At 48.9% G+C, this 20,827-nt stretch overlaps 2 protein-coding genes across 2 annotated transcripts; one reads left to right on the plus strand and one right to left on the minus strand.

The window, feature by feature from the left end:
• The first annotated feature begins 1,467 nt into the window (after window positions 1-1,467).
• Window positions 1,468-9,577, plus strand: mex3a (mex-3 RNA binding family member A). The gene is made up of 2 exons (XM_023964080.2): window positions 1,468-1,995; window positions 3,634-9,577. Exons 1-2 carry the CDS (start codon window positions 1,572-1,574, stop codon window positions 4,755-4,757), a joined length of 1,548 nt encoding a protein of 515 aa, XP_023819848.2. The 5' UTR covers window positions 1,468-1,571; the 3' UTR covers window positions 4,758-9,577.
• Window positions 9,578-9,790: 213 nt separating this feature from the next.
• On the minus strand, window positions 9,791-20,181 carry rab11al (RAB11a, member RAS oncogene family, like). The gene is made up of 5 exons (XM_004078367.5): window positions 19,897-20,181; window positions 15,114-15,309; window positions 14,353-14,546; window positions 12,575-12,655; window positions 9,791-11,608 (listed from the first exon to the last, which is right to left on the minus strand). The coding sequence occupies exons 1-5, from the start codon at window positions 19,934-19,936 to the stop codon at window positions 11,469-11,471; spliced, it is 651 nt and encodes a 216-aa protein (XP_004078415.1). The 5' UTR covers window positions 19,937-20,181; the 3' UTR covers window positions 9,791-11,468.
• Between the last annotated feature and the right edge of the window lie 646 nt (window positions 20,182-20,827).

Raw genomic sequence — 20,827 nt, forward strand, 5'->3', positions numbered from 1 at the left:
GTTAATTTCTTGAATGAATATTGAAAAAGAGTCTTCGTGTTTGTGCTGCTGTGATCCTGGCCTCACACCAGGAGTCACCGTGTGAGCTCCCCTCCACAGAGCACCCTGGGGGTGGCAGCCCCTTCGTGGTTACCACCTGGAGAGCCTGTCTAGACCTTGATTAGGCATGTGAATACACCTGCTCCACATCCCATCCCAGCAAGGAGGAGGAGGAGGATGCTCCTGCTGGAGGTGCTGGGATCACATTGAAGCTGCAGGTCTGGAGGAGCGGAGTCATGCTGCCATGTTGAGGCTCTCTCATGTTCTCTGCTGTGTGAGGAGGAGGTCACGCACGTTTAACTGAACGGATGGGAGTCACAGCGCAGAGATGAAACCGACACCTCCTCCGGGAGCACAAAGAAATTCCCGCCCGTCAGGTGTTTGCTTTGCTTCCAGGTGTTGCAGCCACAAACTTCCTGCACCGTGCTGGAGCCGCGCGCCGAACCTCCCCAGAGTTTGCTCTGCAGGTATCCGGATCCCCTCCACGCACACGCGCGCACGTGCTGGAGTTGCAGGGTTGTTTCGTGCAGGGGGGGTGGAACCACGTGCAACAAGACGTCTGAAGTCATTCATGAAAGCTGGAGCAGCGAGGCCGGCAGGTGGAGCTGGTGAAAGTGCACACAAAGAGGATGCGGGGCGGCCGTCACTGCAGCTGGAGGCAGCGTGCGGGACCAGCTGCAGAGCCGCCGCGGATGCGTTCGGTTAGGGAGGGGGGGGGTCTCTTTGTTCACCGGAGCTGCTGCAAAACCTTTTTTTTCTAACGGGAAATGTACAGGGCTCCAACGATACCGCCCCCCTCCTCCTCCTCCTCCCACTGCATCGGGTCTGCAGCGCCTGTCTGACAACTCCCTTTCTCTCCTCCTCCTCCTCCTCCTGCTCCCCACCCCAGACACCCTTCCCTGCCTCCTATACATAACATCCTCGTGCGCATCGGAGATGACGGCGCGTTGACCTGCAGCAAAGCGCCCCCCCCCCCCCGAAACAATAATAAATATCCGTTAACTTAAGTGCTTTCTCCTCAAAGCGGAACTCGGATGCTCCCCACGCCCCCGCCACAGACATGTGCGCGCGGCATGTTTACATCCCGCACGGCCGCGCTTACATAAGGCTGCTGCGGCTCCGCGTCGCCGTCATTTGTTTTTTTTTTTTTTTTTAGATTTTTAGACAGGGGGGGTGGCGGTGGGGATTCTCCTCCTGCACCGCCGCATGCTCACCGAGAACCGGACTGCTCCGCCGCGAGGTCGGCTGGCGTTTTTTTTGTCTGCGCGCGGCGCGGGGAGCGGTGGAACCCAGACTGGGTGGAGCGACGCTTCGCCCAGCCCCCTCCACGGCGCAGACAGCCCCGCGTCCCGGAGAGAGACTACTGTAGGAGAGTCTGGCGGATGGAGAGGAGAGAGGAGGAGGAGGGGGGCGGGCTATGGGAGGGACTAGCGCAGAGAAAGGGAGGTGGGGGTGTGGAAGGAGGAGGCGGCACGGGTGCTGTTTCTCCAGTCTCTTTCCCTGTCTTTGTCTCACACACTCTTTTGTTAGCCATGCCTAGCCTGCTGGTTCTAGCAGGGATCATGGAGAAAAATGGGGGCTTCGGCGGGGATCTGGCCGGCTCCGGCTTCGGCGGCGAGGGCCTCCTCGTGCCGCCAGACGAGGAGGAGGACGACTCCCGCGCCCTCAGGGTCGCGCTGGGCCAGCTGTCGCTGCTGGGGCTCGGGGAAGGCGAGGACGGCGGCGGAGCCCCAACAACAGGAGTGCAGGACCGGAGCAACAACAACAACAACAACCACCACCACCACAACCACACGAACAGCGGCGGGGACGCGGCCATCCTGCAGGGGAAGAGCAAGTTGTGCGCCCTGTACGAGAGCGGCTCCGGCGGCGAGACGAAGGGACGAGGCTGCAACATCACGGAATGCGTCCCGGTGCCGAGCTCCGAACATGTGGCCGAGATAGTGGGGAGACAAGGTAACCGGGGCGGCGGGCTGTTTACACCGGAGCCCCGCGCGCTCCCTCCCCCCACCCTGCAGTTGGGGCTGGGGGCGCCGCGGCTCCGGTGCGCTTTGTTTTCTCTTCTTTAACTGTTACCTGCTGTTATTTGACAAAGAAAGGGAGTGGTGTGTGCGTGCGCGTGCATGCGTTTTCTGCGGGCCCCCCTCCCTAACCCCCTACACCGTGCACATCAGCCTCCCACTTTTATTTATTTTTTTCAGCTACAACCGTTACAAGTTGTATTTACCTGCGCGTCGCTCCGCGCGGCTCCATGTACGCGCACGCGGAGCGCTCGCCTCCTTTGTCGTCTGAGCCGCGCGCCAGACGGTTCAAAAAGGCAGGGGACTCCAGACTCCAGTTATGTGTGTGAGGGGGGGGGGGGGGGGGTTGCCCTCCACCCCTCCCTATTTTAAATCAGCTCGTTGTTTATGTTGCGCACCGGCCCACAGACACGCGGGAACAAAGGGAGCCGCTGCTCCTCAATGGATCAAGTTGGAAAGTTCAATTCCAGACAGCTCCTTCTTACAGTAAGGAGGGAGGTGTGTGTGTGACAGCGTCTGTCAAACAAAGGTGTGTGTGTGGAGGGGAGGGGGTGTGTGTGTGTGCAAAAGTTGGTGTTTTAGAGCTTTTTTCTTGATTTGAGCTTTGATTTGATGGAGCTGCTCCTTAAGGAGGACAATGGATTTTTTCCTCTTATTGATTGGTGGTAATGGAGGAGGGGGTTGAGGCGCCTCTCCCTGCCTTGGCCTGAATGAAAGTGAGCACGAGGGCCTGATGCACCACGCCTCTCTGAAGCACATGGATGTCCATCTTGAAAGGGGGGGGGGGGGGGGGGGGGGGGCTCCACCTGCAGTCCCGCATGGAGCATCAGAACCGACACTGGAACCGCAGGTGACCCGAACAGCTGTAGCGGGCGTCCTGCAGACACGCCCCTCTCCCGCTCCGATGCCTGCTTTCCTGGGCGTAAATGGGATGACTGGGAGCACGCTGGGTTGATCCGGGGCGGTGGGGAGTGGGGGCTTCGTTGGTTGGCCCCCGCCTCACACACCCCCTGCTTTTAAATGGCACACGTCACAGCCCGTCTGCGGAGTGAGCGTCTACGCTGACCTTAATTTCAGGTCGCTTTAGTCAACCCCCCCTGCCTGTTTTTGTTTGGGACTGCTTTAGGAAACGTGGTGTGAGTCGTGGCGCCGTCTTTGCTCGTCACCAGCTCAGTCTTGAACTGGTTCTGAGATCCAGGAGCAGATCTGGGATGTGTGTCCTCTTTACTGCTATCTTCTCCTTGACCTTAAAAGCACCTGCCCCCCCCCCCGGAGGAGGGCTGAAACGCATCCGGCCGGGTCCTGCCCGGATAATTCCTCCTGAGATTACATTAAGCAGCACTCACTCACGTTCGGACGCCTTCTGAAAGACACTTAATAGAGTCAAAGATTGGCAGGATGAACAAAAACAGAGCGGCTGTGGAGCGCGGTTCTAAGGTGAAGTGCACCAGGGCAGACTGCGGGTTCAGCCGGAGGTCAGAGGACAGGAACTGCCCCCGCCACCCTCAGATGACGAGTGAACCTTAGTGCAAACGTGGGTGTGATCAGCTGATGCTTCTTTTTGTCCCTGCAGGCTGCAAGATCAAAGCCTTACGGGCCAAGACTAACACTTACATCAAGACGCCAGTCCGGGGGGAGGAGCCTGTCTTCCTAATAACGGGCCGGAAAGAGGACGTGGCCCTGGCCCGCAGAGAGATCATCTCAGCTGCTGAACATTTCTCCATGCTCCGGGCGTCCCGAAACAAGCTGGGAGTGTCCTTCAGCGGCTCCCCGCCCACGCCGCTACCGGGTCAGACCACCATTCAGGTGAGAGTGCCATACCGGGTGGTGGGGCTGGTGGTGGGCCCCAAAGGCTCCACCATCAAGCGCATCCAGCAGCAGACCTGCACCTACATCGTTACCCCCAGCCGGGACCGCGACCCCGTCTTTGAAATCACTGGGTCGCCTAGCAACGCGGAGCGGGCCCGCGAGGAGATCGAGGCCCACATCGCCTTCCGAACGGGGGGCCTGCACGACCACAACAATGAGAACGACTGTCTGGGGCCGAACGGCGGGAGCAGCCCGGGGGGCGGTGGCGGGCTGGAGAGCCGGCTGCAGCAGGTGTGGGGGATGCAGGGGGGTCAGCGCAAACCCCTGACCAGCAACTACCGCCAGAACTTCTCAGATGCCATGGTTGGAGGCGGGGGCGGAGGCGAGAGCGGGGGAGTCTACAGCAAGGGCAGCTTCTCCAGCCCCGGGGAGAAAACCTGCTCCTACTTCGGATCCGAGGGCACGCAGAGCTGGGGCGACCCCGACTACCCCAAACAGGTGGCCTTCTACGCCCAGCAGCGCTCCAAGAGCTTCGGCGGTCTCCCGCTGCCCCTGACCAGACTCTCCCCCGGCCTGCCCGAGCCCACCAACGGCTCCTCGGTCAGCAGCGTGGTGTCCGGTTCACCTCACGCCCAGGCCCGCCGCGCCCACAGCGAGCCCACCTCGGCGGGCGAGGGCTTCCCCGGCCGGATCCCGCTGCCGGACTCGCCCCCGGCCGGCGTACGGGACTGCATGACCTGCTTCGAGAGCAAGGTCACGGCCGCCCTGGTGCCCTGCGGCCACAACCTGTTCTGCATGGAGTGCGCCATCCGAATCTGCGAGCTGAACCACCCCGAGTGCCCGGTGTGCCACACCCAGGTCACTCAGGCCATCCGGATATTCTCCTAAGGAACCGCCCCCGTTTTTACTCTCAGTTTGTCAGTGTTTCTCCAGCGATGAGTTCTTATGATTATTACTATTCTACACCTTTGTTTTCAGAAAATTTTAAACCGACCAAGCAGATATTTTAGAAGGCCCTGCTTGCTTTACTAAAAAGTCTAAGAAATATTTTTAAGTTTTCCTTTTTTATATATATATACATATATATGCATATATATTTTATAAAAATTTTGTTTATAAGAGAAGTATAGTACCTTGCTTTTTGAGTTTTTTGACTGCTGCTGTTTTTCATTCATGAATCACAGAGTGGACACACAAGTAATGTGAACCTTTTTACGATCCCATCTTTTGCTTTCCTACCAAGTGGGTTGATGCTGAAGCTGGAGGACGCTTGTTGGACTGACTGACCCAGAAGGACAAAAAAAAAAGAAAGAAGCACCTTACAATCATCTCGGCGTAAAACAGGATTGAATTGTGGCGCGGTTCTGGACTCTGACGTTGCTGTGAAGCAAACAAAAGGCTGAATGAGGGTCGTTGAGAGCCGGCGGGGGTCAAACGCCGCCTTCCTGCCGCGGCCTCGGTAGGTCCCGGCGTCTTCGGCATTGATTTCACTTGTGAGGTCAAGAAGGCCCTGGAGCTGGTCCAGCTGGCCCGTCCTCGGTGGCACCGCTCATTGTCCCGCCCGGTCACTTGGCCACAAAGCGTGTGTGTGTGGGGGGGTGCCACCCCGCCGCAATTAGCAAAGCTGTACAGGAGCAGGTGTTTTGCGGCGCACGTTGAACCCCCCCACAAGCCGGCTGGCTCTCTTCTCTTCCACCCCGCTATTTTGGGGGGGGGGCTTTGTCTGAGCCCGGTAGTGGCGTGGGGGTGGGGTGGGGGGGTGCAGAGCTCCGACACGGCCTGGATCCACTCATTTACAATTAGGCAAATGGGTCGGTCCAGGTGCGGACCGCCTATGTATGTGTGTGTGAAGGGGGGGGGGGGGTGCAGCTGGGCAAGCAGGACCCCCCCCCCCCCTTCTTTACTCCATGCCTCCCCCACTTTCTCCTTTTCTAGCAAACTAGGGGAAAAGGGGTGTGTTTGGGGGGGGGGGGGTCTCTTTTGTCCCCAAACACACCACAGATTGGAAGCTGAATCTGAATCTGGCGGCGGCTGTAGGGGGGGGGGGGGGGGGGGTTGTCTTTCGTTATGGAGGGAGGGTTAAACATTCACGTTACCTTGAAAGGCTTTGAACATTCGGTACCACGGGATTAGATGTGTGGACCCCCCCCCCCCCCCACGCATGTCTGGCCTTTACCCCCCCCCCCCCCCCCTTCAGAGTGAAATCAGACTATTGTGATTGACAGGAAAGCAGAGGAAACGCCCCGTTTAAGCGGCGCTCACGCTGAATCGAATTACACACCCCCTGCGCCTACTTCAGCCCCAGCCAGGGGGGGGGGGGGGGTAGGGGCAGGGATTAGAGCTGTTGAATGATGGGGGGGGGGTTAAAGAAAGAAAAAATAATGAGACCCTGCAGACCGAGCCGCTCCACTGACGGTCTTTCAGGAGCTGCTGTCACACAGCGGCCATGCATGGTGCCCCCCTCCCCCTTCATAGGTGTGACACTGTAGAGAGAGAGATTGGGGGGGGGGGGGTTTACACATTTTGGTCAATGCTCGTTTTTAGTCTTATTTTACTTTTTCCACTTTTCTAAGTATTTTTTTGGTTTTGTTGCCTTAACGTTTTTTATCGTAGCATCTTTGATGGAAGCGTTCCCGAGAAACACAAGATGAGAAGAAGAAGAAGAAGCAGTTATTTTTGAATAAAGAAGAATGTGAATCAAGCCGTTCAGGTGGGGAGAGGAAGGGTGGATGGTTGGGCAGTGAGGGGGGATGGGGGGGGGGGGTCGGGGGCTCCTCTCAAAAAAAAACAAAAAACACACACATTACTTCTGATCAAAACGAGAAAACGAAGCACCTTATTACAAAACGTTTAGATGGAAACCAAACCGACCCGTGATGGTGAACAAGAACTCAAATCGGACAGACGTGCACATAAGGATTCCCTATCATTTAGTTGGTTTGACGCCGGTTCAGAGACGAGGACGTCCTCCTGTCGTGTAAATACAGTTTGCAGGAGGCCCCGCTGAGGCGAGGGTCATATTCACAGAAGGGGTGGGGGCCCCGGTCTTTTCTATATGTGTCCCCTCATCCATTAGAGTATATCAGATAGATCCATACGTGTAAGAAATATTATTTTAACTCCATCCAAATATAGAGATAAGTTTACCAGACTCTAATAAAGATCCTTATATGAACCGCACCATCCGTAAATGTTTATTAGCGTTTTCCCAACATAAAGAAACGGCTTTTATTTATCAGACAAAAAGCAATAATCCGCCTGCTTACTCAGCTTTTGTTCTTTATTTTTTATTAAGGACAACAGTCTTACGTTGCGCATCAATCACAAACTTGAGGAATTGTTTCTGGTTGTTTTTGGGGAGATAGAGGAAAAAGAGGACGCTGTTCTTTGGAGTTTTTCCCCCCACAATCATCATGTTCGTTTGTTTGTTTTGCACCGCCTGGTTTTCTTTTCTTTGAAAAGGAAAAAGTAGCCAAAGAACAACAGCAAAAAAAGAAAAAGAAAGAGTTTATGAACTCGTAGATAAAAAGGAGAGTCTGATCCGTCAAATTCCATCCTGGCACTTTGGTTCGTAAGTCTTAAGTTGAACTGCATGTTAGTGAAATATAGTAACATAGGTAAGATTTATCGGAAACGTTACGGTCGCCTGAAGAGCTCCAGATATTTGTACAAAAGCTTTAAGACTTTAAAGTGAACATTGGTTCGAAACCACATATTTACCGTGTAGTTTAACTGATCCATATTATTATTATCATTATGATGACTCCTAAGAGTATGCTAAAGTCTTGTTGTCCAGCAGCAGCTACTTTGAGGGCGGGGCGACTTATTCTTGTTAGTATTATTTACAATATTGTATTAATCTTAATATTACAGTAGATGTTTTTTCCTTCTCTTAATATCCAAAAGCTCTTTTTATGCATTTTATGTAGAATCCCTTTTAAAGGAGTGATAGGAAATCCTTATTTTCAATGGATGCACTTAAGCAAACGTACCAACATGTCACAAATAGAAAGAAGCAATGCATTTGAATGTAAAGAGACACAGCTGAAAGGAGGGGGGGGGGCAGCCCCTCTGCCCCCCCCTCCTGTTGATTTCTATACGTCAGCTTTAAGTTTGTTTGTTTGTCTTTTTTTAGGAAATATTTGCAATGAGTTTTCAACTTAAGTCTATATTTGAGTTCTTCCGCATACATTTATAGAAAGTAACTTAAAAATGAATAAAAAAAACATATTACAGTTTCTCTAATCTATTTTGCTAACATGGGCTATTATTTCATAGAAAGCAGAGGAAAAAAAGAAGTCAGTATCTGGATGTTATTTATGAAGAAAAAAAAAATGAAGCAACATATTTATGAGTGACCTCAAGACGTTTTGTTTTTTAATTCAAATGACAAGAAGTTAATATATTTCTAAAAAAACAGGAAGTCAGTTTCTACTAAAATAAGAAGTTTTATTTATGAAAGTTATGGAAACTTTTTTCCAAGCGAGTCTCTTATAGCTGAAAATTTTAACTTCAGACGTGCGCCGCTCTCAACATCACGTGCGTCCAGCGCAATAGTGACAGAAAATAATAGACTATTTTTTAGGATTTGGAGATATTTTAGTCACAGAGTTTGGATTTTGTGCCTCAATTCTCTATTTTTCTTGCATCAGCATGCTTTTTCAATGCTGCTTGCTGTAAAGCCCCCTCGTCCCCCTCGTTAACCGACCGACTGACTGACTGAAACTCATCGCTCATTTCCTCTGTAATCTAAACTCGCTTTTTCTTCTAGAAATGTTAGAGAACTGCTTGGGATGGATGAGGCGGCCGCGGCCGTCCGGCCGTTAGGGCTGCACATCATTCTCTGAACACTCACTCCACCTCTACATCCGCCATCGATCTGCCGATCGGTGAGTGCCGTAACGCCTGATCGATGGTTCCGCTCCTCCCCGGTGCGGGAGCAAGGCGGCAGCGCTGTAGATCTATGTAACTAGACGCACACACAGACAAGACACACACAGCAGATTCATTACCGTGGTAGTTTGCATGTATGTTGTATGGTCACTTAGACCGGAGAGGCGGGGCTGGTGAGGCCCGGTCCGCCTCTCCGCTGTAGATTTTCATAGTTGGGAGTCTCTAGAGTTTGAGCCAGACCACCTCAGCCCCGCGCAGAGGCCCGACCCGCCGGTGCCGTTTAAGCAGGGAGCCGGTTCGGCTCTGGCGGCGCTGGTTCTTCCTGAGAGGCCGATACAGTCCGACAGTTTGTCTTTTGGTAGCGTTTCCAATTTTTCCGGCACAGTGGAGGTGTTTCATACCGGTCTGAAGATAGTACTAGTAGTGCGTTAGTTTCTGGTTTCTCTGTGAGCAGTGAAGGAGGGTCGCTGCTGCGGCCCCGAGCCAACACTCCGATGGACGGGCAAACAGCTCGACAAAAAAAAGAAAAACAAAAAAAAGACTAAAACAGGAAAAAGGAAAAAAAAAAGGCATAAGAAGTGTTTGAACTCTGTCACAGTGTGCCGTGCCCTTTATGAGGCATGTGATATTGCAGGTTTATTTCTTATAGCACACTTTTTTTTGGTGAATAACATTTTTTGGAGACATTTTTATTATTAATAATATTATTATTGTATCTGCTCCATGTTAGTTCTGGTTCTTTGTTATTTTTTCAAGATTGAAGATGTATTGTAAATGTTTCTAATAAAATGGAAATGAAATGATCTCCAGCTGAAGCCGACTCTGAGCGCTTTTCTTTTTAAAAAATCTTTTCAACCAGGAGTTCCTGGCGGCTGAATTGATCCTTTGATGATGACCATTAATATTTAATACCAGAAATCAGAGGGCCGAGCAGCAGCAGCACTCTGCAGAAATCTTAGATTACACGGGCCATTATGTCATCGCCCGAAAACCGGGCCCGTCCACCGCAAAGACACGAGAGCCGTCTGTAACAAAGGAGATAGATTTATTTGTACACGTGCAGTCCGGATATACATATGTTAGAATAAAGGTTAAAAAGGCCCCGAACCCATAGCCCCCCCCCCCCAGGTAATGCCTTGTGTTCGGCGGCAGTCCGCGTTGATGTGGAAACGCCATCTGTGTGTCCGTAACCTTTGGATGTGCTGGCCCCCCCACCTACCGATGCTCTCTTTCCTCATCTATTAAACTATTAGATCCTGACCAACACCAACGCGGCTGCTGAACGCCGCCCGCCCGCCCCCCCCAGCCCTGACAGGAAACAAAGAGCGCCGGCAGACCTCGGGGAGATCCCAGCAGGCAGAGTCTTGTTCCAGTTCCACGCAGACAGACAGACAGAGTACAGGCAGCGCAGGATTTCATCTACAGTAAAACACGCCGTCTCAGCATCCGAGCCCATAGGAGCCCCCCCCCAAAAAACATTATCCCATCTAACAACATCCATCCTAGCTAGAAGGCAGCAGCAGCAGTGGTGTCCTGCATGCGTTTAAGGCACCCTGGAATCGCCTCCTTGACGCCTCAAAGGCTGAGACGGGGCGAGGGAGGGGGGGGGGGGGGGGGGGTCAAGGAGCGACGCTCGCCGTCTTACAGGTGAAGCTCTGCAGCCTGGAGCCAACATGACTCATCCAGAGGAGAGCCAGGGAGGCAAGAAGGCACTACTGGAAGGGGTGTGTGGTGGGGGCTAAGCTGCCCTGCATGGTCACACCGACCCCTTCCAGCACATAAACACACACAGAACACCCCCCCCCCCCCCCCAAAACACAGAACCCAAAAATTGATCCAGATCTGAAAGAACGCAGACGAGCAGCTGATCATTCTGGTCTAGAAAAAGGGGTGAAGGGACATTTCAGACCTACGACTGACCGTACGCCTGTAGGTCTGAACCTACGTCTGTCTTTACATCTGACCGAATGTTCGACGGTACGTCTGTCCTTTGGTCTCTATGTACATCACTACCTATGTGTGTACTTATATCTGACTTTATGTCTGTCTGAATGTCTGATTGTACATCTGTCTTACTGTACATCTGTCTGATGTCTGAACGTAGGACTGTAAGTCTGATGGTACGTCTGGCTGTATCTCTTACTGTCCGTCTGTCTGAAAGTCTTACTGCACGTCTGTCCTACTGTAGGTCTGTCTGATTGAACATCTGACTAAGTCTGACGGTACGTCTGTCTGAATGTCAAACTAAGTCAGTCAATACATCAATGCGTCTGTGTACACATGTATGTTTGTTTTTTCGTTGTGACATCTTTCTGTCTATGTCCGTCCGTCTGTCCCAACCTTTGTGTGTGCGTATGTCTACCCGTCCATAATTCTATATGCATAAATATTGTATCTGGTACATCCTCCAACTCTCTTTTGATGAAAGACAAATAGAAAAGATGAGTCAGAAAAAGGGCGTTAAGCTTTATGTTGTATTGTGTCTGATGATGTAGCTGTTTTGATGGTGGGAGGGGCTCACCTTTGTCCCACCCATTCACTCCTCGCACTTCCTGTCCGCTTTTCTATAGCTCGTTACCATCCCTGCTCCTCCTCCTCTTCACTTTCTCTAAGCCTGAGAGAGCCCGTCTACCCGTCTCCGTGCCCCCACCCCCCCCAATGTCCTCTGGTTTGCTGGACTTGAAGGAGAAGGTCGGCGCTGAAGTCTCAGTTGTTCTGGCAGCAGGAGCCCTTACTAGACGAGGTCTGCGTGGGCTCTACACTGATGGGAACCACGTTGGAGGCGGGGGAGAAGTCGCTGTCGGTCCGGCCCGACATCTGCCGCTGTGACACGATGTTGTAGATGGCTGTGAGGAAGAGGAGGGGCCGCAGGGAAGTGAGGAGGTGCAGAGAAATCTGAGCAACAAACGGCATAAAAAAGTACAACTAAAAGCCGCAGACTTTTGGCCGAGCTCCAGCGGACCCAGCAGAACGTGGGATGTGCAAACTCTGATGGTTTTCACTTCAGTTCCTCAAAAATTAAGCTGAGGATCGGGGAGGATGCCCGCTGGTTTGAAAGTGAGCCAAATCGGCAGAGATGGACAACTCAAACGGCCTCAAAATCACAAAGTGGCAGACATGGACTGCCTGGAGGAGCAGAGGTCAGAGTTATTGCTCTTTTTATGTTACCTCTGTGTGTGTGTGTTTGGGGCATCAACGACTTTATAAACTAAAAACACTTTATTTTTCAGATGAAGAGCTGCTTGCACGCATTCACAGGGTGTTGCTGCCACCTAGTGGCAGAGAAGAGATGATGCTCTAAAACTCTTGAAAGAAACGAGACTTTGTTTTTTTGTTTTCTTCTGCTGTTACAAGTGTTAAAAAGACACTGAACTGACTTGTTGCAGCCCTTCCAGGATTGAAGGTGAACGTGAATGTGTTTTAATGTAAATAAGGAGAAAAGGCTGTTAAAAAGGCTCTAAGGAGGACGTGACTCAAGCCTGAATCAATTAAGGATAAACGTTATTGGAGAAAGTTTTCAATTGTATACATTTCTGTTTCTCCTTTAAAGGATTTTAAAGGATAAGGTCTAAGAAGACGGAGTATGTTAAGCCAGTTAGATCGGATATTGCAGGTTTCCACAAATGGTTGTGATTTCATTTATGAGTTTGTGTGAATATCCAAGACGATGAAAGCCATTAGAACAAACATCAAAGCTCTAATGTTCTTGTAAAAGTAACTTAAAAATAGCAAACACTTTGTACTCCATTTGTTGAATACTTGTAAAATGTCAACATGCTTCCTCACTAAAACTTAGATAAAACAAAGCTGACCTGTCAGAATCGTCTGGAACGCCAGCTCCACGTTAGAAGAGTCCAGCGCCGACGTTTCCAGGAAGGACAAGCCGTGCTTCTCTGAGAGAAAAGAAAAGACAAAAGCAGAAGGTTTATGTAGGAAACAAAGCAGTTTAGGAGAAGTAACTTTGTCGAACATTCATAAAACGGAGGTGTGTAAACATGCTAATGTTGTTACGATTGTGGGTCTGAGTGAGTCATGATGGAAAATCCCTGGACTGTGGCTGAAATGCCATGACAGCCTGAGGCAGGCGGGCGTCAGGCCCTCTCATCTCAGACTCTAACAGGACTATTCGAAAGCTCTTCCTCTTTGCTGCAGTGATGTCTTTCAGCTGAGCGGCTCAAACGCTTTGCATAGACACAGGCCTGCTGCCGTCCTCATGTAAACTAGGTGTCAGTCTCTAAAAAACAGGAAACAAAGACGCCCTTTGTCTCCTGAGGTTTTTCAGATGATCAATACAGGCTGAGGAGGAACCTGCACGCCATCAGGGGGCGCTGTTCACTTCAAACTCCCCAGTCATTAGGAGAAATGTCCTGCAGAGGAGAGGAGCATGTCTCAGTCCTGCTGCCACACAAAGACACAGTTGTGTTTAGTGTTGTGGGTCAGTGCAGGTCGCAGCAGACGACTCGCTTTTATTTGTATTAACTTATCAAAGTCGAAGCAGAATACGCTAAGGAAAAGGAGGGGGGTTGAGAGGTTTCATTTCAGTTCTATATGCCAACTTTATGGTCAGCAGAGGCCAGATTTCATGAAAACGCAAAGGCTTCAATAAAGTTCTTTCAAAATAAAACACTGGGTTTGTAAGAATGTTTAAAAGTATCACGGGGCAGAACCCGCCCAGACGGGCTGCACAGTCCGAGCTGTGAGCTAAGAGGCTGCAAGAAATGGAAGCTGGGGGGGGGCTCTCTGAGGAATTCTGAAGAGTCCAGGAACCAACACTGCAAACTATCTGAGCCTTGCAAAGACCTCAGTTTTAGACCGTCCAGATCTTTTACCAGGTTTGAAGCCGTTTTAACTCCTCTTTGCTCTGCAGCTTTCCGGGCTTTTCTCAAAATCAGCACAGACGACAATGTTTTGTCTCACTAGGAGCCAGGATCTACAAATATGGAAATTATCATTACAATGAGTCCAAATCCTTTGGATCTAAACTTTTGAAAATAGAAAAACTTGATTTAAGACACAAAAAAAAAGCTTCACTAATTTTTGGTTCAATTTTAAGGATATATATATATATATATTTATATATATATATTTATATATATATATTATATATTATATTATATATATATATTTTAAGAATTGGAGCTTGTTTTAGATTTGATGATGATTAATAAAGTTGGAAAAACCTGTTCTAAAATTCTCATTTTGTTCACATTTTGGTCTAGAGTGAGTCAGTTTTTCCAGCTTTCTGTAACCAAAATGACCTACTTTGGGTACATACAACCATTTTCCTAGAACTAGCAAAAACATACTTATTACTGGGCCAAACCGTTAGCTTTTTATTCTTATTCTCCCCTTTTTGCAATACTATTGTGGAACTCCTTGTTTCTAGATTTGAAAATCTTATGAGCTTTCTGGTTAAAAAAACCGACTTGCTGCACGGACAAATCATTTCAAGTGAACTTCCTTTGAAGGTTTGTGCTCTTTTCCTGTTTTTAAGCTATTTTTTAAGTTAAATCAAAGCATCCAAGAAGAGGACAAGAGATAAGGAAAGGAGTCTGGATGTTCTGCCTGAAAGCAGACGAATGCATTGTACCTGCAAAGGCTCTGGCCTCGTCTGTGGGCACCGCCCTCAGGTGGCGCAGGTCGCTCTTGTTCCCCACCAGCATGATGACGATGTTGCTGTCTGCGTGGTCCTGCAGCTCCTTCAGCCAGCGCTCGGCGTTCTCGTAGGTCAGGTGCTTGGCGATGTCGTAGACCAGCAGCGCTCCGACGGCTCCGCGGTAGTACCTGCAGCCGGACAGCAGGGCGGCACATAAATGGGCGCCAGCTGACCGGCTTCACGCGTGTTTGCGCACGTGAGATTCACACACGGAAGTTGTGACTAAGACAATTCCTGCTGAGCGCAAAGAGGAACGTCCTGATTCGCTTCTGGTAATATTTCTGCTGATTCTGACGGAGGTTCAGCCTTTAGGACAGAGGATGGACGGACGCTCTGTTTCCTGCAGAGGCGTCACAGCTTCAGAGAAACGGTTAATGAACGCTCTGCTTTCCGCAGCGGATGGAGGGTTCGTGAACGCCACACAGAGGACGCACGTTCCCCTTTCCTGTTACCTGCACCGTCACAAACCACGTCACCTGGACCTGTTTCAACCATTTTCCAAAAGCTGAAGGCCCCACAGAGATCTGAAGGAACCGAACTTAAGTTTAAAGATCCGGTTCTTTATTTCTTAACCATTTATTTCCAGAATTTTCCAGCTGATTCTCCGTCATCTATAGTAGTTCAGAGTTGAATTTGGAACAAATATGGATGCGAGATGTTCGGCTCTGGATCCTCAAACACGGTGGGGGACTCACGCTGATGTGATGGCCCGGTACCGTTCCTGGCCCGCTGTGTCCCAGATCTGCGCCTTGACGGTCTTCCCCTCCACCTGGATGCTCCGGGTGGCGAACTCCACCCCGATGGTGCTCTTGCTCTCCAGGTTGAACTCGTTGCGGGTGAAGCGGGACAGCAGGTTGCTCTTGCCGACACCGGAGTCTCCGATCAGAACCACTGCCAGAGAAAAAGCCAGAGAGGTGTAAACCAGCGGGAGAACGCGCCTCTCACCTCCAAACGGATCAGAAATCAATCTGAAGTGAGCTTGAATCGTTTTATTGTGCTGCTACTTTGATATTTCACAATGAAAGTCCTTGTGCCAATAGAGCATTTCTATTCATTTGCAAGTTGAAAGGCTTTTAATTTGTAACAGGAAGTGAAAGGTTTCAATGCCATGGAGGGAACACGCAACGTCCCAATTTAATCAACGGGAAGAAAAGCCAAAATAAAACTACTTGAAATGAACCAAAACAAACCGAAAGGTGACGTTGCAACAGCAACTCCATCCTTATTTAGAGCCACTGCTGATTTTAGGCCCGTTTCTTTTTCGCCTGTGTCATCGACTGTTTTTTACTGTTCAAGAAAAGATAAAGTGATGTTTTTACACTTCTGTCATATATTTCAGAATCGAGGCTAATTCAGGAGCAAAAATGAGTTTTATTACAAAGGTTTTGTTTTGATCAGAAGGAGTATGAATAATGTGTTTGGCCTCATTGACTATATAGGAGAACTGCCGAATGACTGTGATGTCACCCGTAGAAAAATAATCGCTTCCGGCTCAATGAAGTCAATTTAGTGGCTCATTTTCGCAATTTGGATGCCACATGTTGCCAGCAAGCATTGGTGATTGGTCCCAGTCAGTCTGAGTCAACGTTTCTATGGCAACCACTCTCAAAATTAGGATTATCGAGAACATGTTTAAAAAAAAAGGTAGCAGAGCAATAATGGTTGGCTGCTCATTTCTCTGTAGAAGTCTACTGGAGCAGGCGAGTACTTCCTGTTTGGAAGGCCAGGGGGGGAGGGGGTCACTCAGTCCAGTTCTCATATACAGTCAATGGTTTGCCTTTAAACTGAAGATAACTTTTACATCTATTCCACACTTTTTGAAGGTTAAGTCACTTTTAAGCAGGCCTGGGCGAAAAATGGATTGAATGAATTAATTTGAATTTCTTGTTACGGGCGATTTAAAAAATAACTAAATCGAGTTTTTGTGTAATGGCGCATTTTTGGCTCCCCAGAGCTTCCGTAGCGTTAATTTCACACGGCAGTATGGCAAGCAATAGACAACAACATCATAGCACACAAGAAACAGCAAGCGACAGCATGGCTACCGGTGAGACTAGGAAGTTTGTTCCCAAGAAAGGAATAAAATCCTCTGTGTTTGGAACTGGTATGGGTTTGCTGCCATACCCTGCCTAAAGCCCACCGCAGTCAAAGGCAGCAGCACCACGAACCTGTTCCAACACCTGGGGGAAACCTTTTATTACTGTTCTCCTTCACTCTGTAACTCCAAACATGAGCGCGCGCCCCCAACACTTGTGCACACTCTCATGCGCTCTTTCCTCTTACACACGCAGCGCCCTGACACACACACATATACTCATTCTACAACACCTACAACACAGTTAGTTAATTACTTAGACAGTAGTTAGTTGTTAATGTTATTTGTTAATAAAGAATACTGCATTGCAATTATGAATTGTATTCATTTGTGACGCGGCTGCCGGGGGATTTTGTGTGCGGGGGGGCGGTCGACCGCGACTTCTGCTGCTTCATCAGCGCGGTGATCAAAAAACCCACACTGTCACAGCTCTAGTTTAAATCTTGTGGGACACAGAAAAATGCCACTATCTCCAATACCGCTAGCAGAACCGTTGAGGTCAGATCTCACAGATACTGCGGTCTTTAAAGAATGTTGCCCTGGGACTCGTTCAATACCGGGGCTCAGTACCCATCCCTAGGAAAGGGGCACGGTGGAAAACAATCACTGAAGCGGTCGCTTTGCATATAGCCAAAGACATGGTACCCATTTATACAGTGGAGAAGACGGGGTTTATTCATTTAATTAAAACCTTAGACCCCACATATGAGCTGTATTGTTAATCCTTCAGAAAATGGTGCTACTCTCAAGGTGAATGTTTGTCTCCTTTTAGTCTAGACTACAAAGTGTGACTTCAAACACAGCTGGGACTTTGATTCCAAGAGAGTGTTCATTTATTGATTATTCATCCCAGAAATGGGGGTTACATTTGTCTTGTGTTTTTTTAAATAAAAGCAAAATTTGCTTTAACTTAAGTTTTCTGCAGTTTGTACTTATTGCTTTCCTTAAGTGTGTGTGGGGAGGGGGGGTGGGGGGCATCAGGAAAAAAATAATCAGAAATCGAATTTAAAAAAAAAAAAATCGGAAATTTTATTTTTAGGCCATATCGCCCAGCCCTACTTTTAAGCCACGTTCACACCTTTTTCTGCGAAGTGTGTTTAAAACCCTTGCATTTTTATGACCGTTTTCGGGCTCTACATACAAAACCACTTAAGGATTTAAGATTTGGTAGTGACATCTGGATCTGGTAAACCTAGACATGGCGACAAACCTGACACCTTCTACGTTTGTCTTCAAACCAAGGCCACTCTAATAATCCATAGCTGTCATTGCAAGGAGGCTAGCAATGAACGGAACCGTTTTCATTTTGTGCCCAAATCGCATCGACATTTCCCACCAAGCCTCGTCCAAAAGCAGGTGGGCCACATGCTCAAGTAAACAGTAGAAAAAGAGGAAGCCCCTCCCTGCTTGTCCAGTGCTAACAGCATAGGCTAAACTTGAATTCATGAATCTGCATCAAATGCCCGTTGTGTACCTAGCTTTAGATTTTGGAGATATACTTTTTTCAAAGTTCCTGCCTGCACCTAAAAAAGAATTGCCTCTGGGGGATAAACAAAGTTGTTTGAATCTGAATTTGATTAGACATATCAAGATAAACCAACCACAACATCAATAGCAGCAAATAATTAACCTCTTAGCTATTGTGAACTCCGAGTTCATTTTTCTGTGACTTTCAGGTAATGTCATGTGGCAGAGACAAGTAAAAAGAAAAGTTTGAATCTGTGGGGATCAGATGAGATTATAAAACATCTAGAGTGAGCAACTGTTTCATTCAGATCTTCATATTTTCAAGGTTTATTTTATCTCCAATGGAGATACCCTTAAAAATAATTAATCTGAAAATGTCAAAGCGGGTCCGTCCCAGACAGATGGAGGATCTCTAACGCAGCTGTTATTGGCCTCCAGAGTTTGATGTTTTTAAATCCAGATGAAGCTCAGAGAATCTTTGCTGGGATGAGGAGCTTCCCTCCAGGCTTGGTGAACGAGATTCTTTCATAATTTGTTGTTCCTTTAATTCTGAACAAAGCTGGATCTGCAGGGCGGATCGGATTCAAGGCTACTTCCACAATAGTCAGGTGAGTCAGTCTGTTTAAAGGAACCTATGGCACAGACGCATTGGGCTGGTGTTGGGAAACAGGAACAGGAGTGTTGAAACTGGTTAGCAGCTGGCCTTCAAAGCAGCAGCAGCAGCAGCGCTCGCCCTGAAGGAAGCCACGTTCCTGCTCAGTTGTGAAGTTTTACTCTCTTCACTTTCACAAAAGATCCTGGGTGGAGGTGAAAATCATTATCCCAGACGGGTGAAGCTGGCAGCCTTCACGCCCAGTCGCCTGCCATTGTTCTGCCTCACTGATACCGAAGAGCAAGGGTTGCACCTCAACCACTGACTGACTGTAAGAATGAAACCAGACCATCCAGCTGGTTCCACGGCTACTAAATACTTCATTACGACCTATTCTGATTCATTTCTGCAGACAACTGTCTTTCTGACAGCTGACTGTACAGAATAAAGACGCCTTTATGGACCTGAAAGCCGTAAAAACATTGAGTTTCCGGATGTAGGGGGGAAATAAAATGCTGAAGTGACTCAGCCTGAATCACCAAACAAGGGAACTGAGGGGACCATATCAGGCCTTTTCCTATTTCAAGCATTCATCAGCATTCTTGAGGAGATTCAGACAAATGATGTCACAGCTGGAGGAGTCTCAGAGTGCAGGTGACAGTCGCACAACCCCAGCTCTTTCCGAGGCCAAGCATTCTTCATGCAGGTATTTCCAGTTAGGCAGCACATGCTTGTTTAGTGATGTGTATAAGAAAAGGCCGGGATGGCTGCAGGTCTGCTCACTTATCATCTGGAACAAAGCCTCCACCCCCACACACCTGTAACTACACCTTTGATACAAAATGCCACATCATGACATGTCTGCAAACGTTACGGCCTATTAAAACTAGTTTCCGGCCTCACATTAAACCATCGAGCCTCAATTTATTTGTATCTAAACCCGAAGATACAAATGTAAGAAAATCTGTCTTTTTCACTTCCCGCGGAGGGAAAACCACACTTTCGTGGTAATCAATATCACATCTAAGCTTAAATAAATCCGCATTTTTCATTTATGATGTCTACATTTACATGATATAACAAAAATCCGGAACTGGGGTGGTTTTCAGGTACAGACAGGTTCCAGTGTACCTGGTGTGGCGTTCAGGGTCACACAGTCGTGCGGGAAACTGCAAAGTTCCCGGAGCAGGTGCTACTGGGACATAAGCGCGAGGGCAGCGACACAGTCCGGCATCAAATGACACGGACTACCGGGACATTCGCCCCGTGGGATGAAGGCCTCACACACACACACGCGCGCGCGCGCATACATACGTACGCTCACCTTTAAACAGGTAGTCGTACTCGTCCTCCCTGTTCGTCATCGTTGCTCCTCGTCTTGGCTCTTCGTCGACGTTACGAATTCAGTCGATCTAACTTGTTGTGACGGTTTCTTCGAGCAAAACAGCCTTGAAACTCACGGAGACGAGCTCGGCGTGTCTTTGAAACGACGTCCAGTCGCCGTCAGTCGATGGTACGATGCTAACTGCGGTCCTTTGCTCCGACGGAAAACTTTCGACGCGTCCTCTCCTCTCCGCCTGTCACTTGCCATCACCAAGGCTGCGCGCGCAACGTCAGTTCCTTAGCCCCGCCCCCCGCTCTCTCCGAATAGTCAATGGCCGACGGACACCTGCTACTAGCATCGACGCGATTGGCCCGCTGCACTGTCAATCACTCCTCGTTCTCATATAAGTCGTCATCGGGCAGCAACAGGTAACGTGGAGCCTCAGGTTAGCTAGAAAACAATGCAGCCAAGTTTATGGTGTTGTTCAGGAAGAACACACAGATGAGGGATGTTATCATAGCTTTTTTTTGGGCTTCTTTCATTTAAATATATCCACCCTACATAAAATTCAGAATTAGCTTCATCATTGTATATTTCTACAAACAAGTAAACTCAATAAAAGTGGTTACAGAAATACCTTAAAACAACCATTTGTTCTATTTTGTCTGAGCTGACAGTCTTAAGTGGCGCTTGAGGGATTGTTCTTGAGCCTGCACAGGTAAAGGCGGGAAATATTGGAGCAAAATCACCTGCAGCGTCTGCCGCAGGGATCTCATGCAGGTAATGTCCCACTACGAAGGCGTCTGGATGGCAGACAAAGCAAACTTTTGGTGTTTGTTTAATTTATTTTTTATTCATGATCAAAATCAACAAATAAATCTCTCAGCGCAATTACAAACCCATCGATTCCACTCATGCTAAACGTCAGCAT

This window comes from Oryzias latipes, chromosome 16 (assembly GCF_053564925.1).
Source record: "Oryzias latipes strain Hd-rR chromosome 16, Olatipes_Hd-rR_3.1".
In the NCBI taxonomy this organism is placed as follows: domain Eukaryota; kingdom Metazoa; phylum Chordata; class Actinopteri; order Beloniformes; family Adrianichthyidae; genus Oryzias; species Oryzias latipes.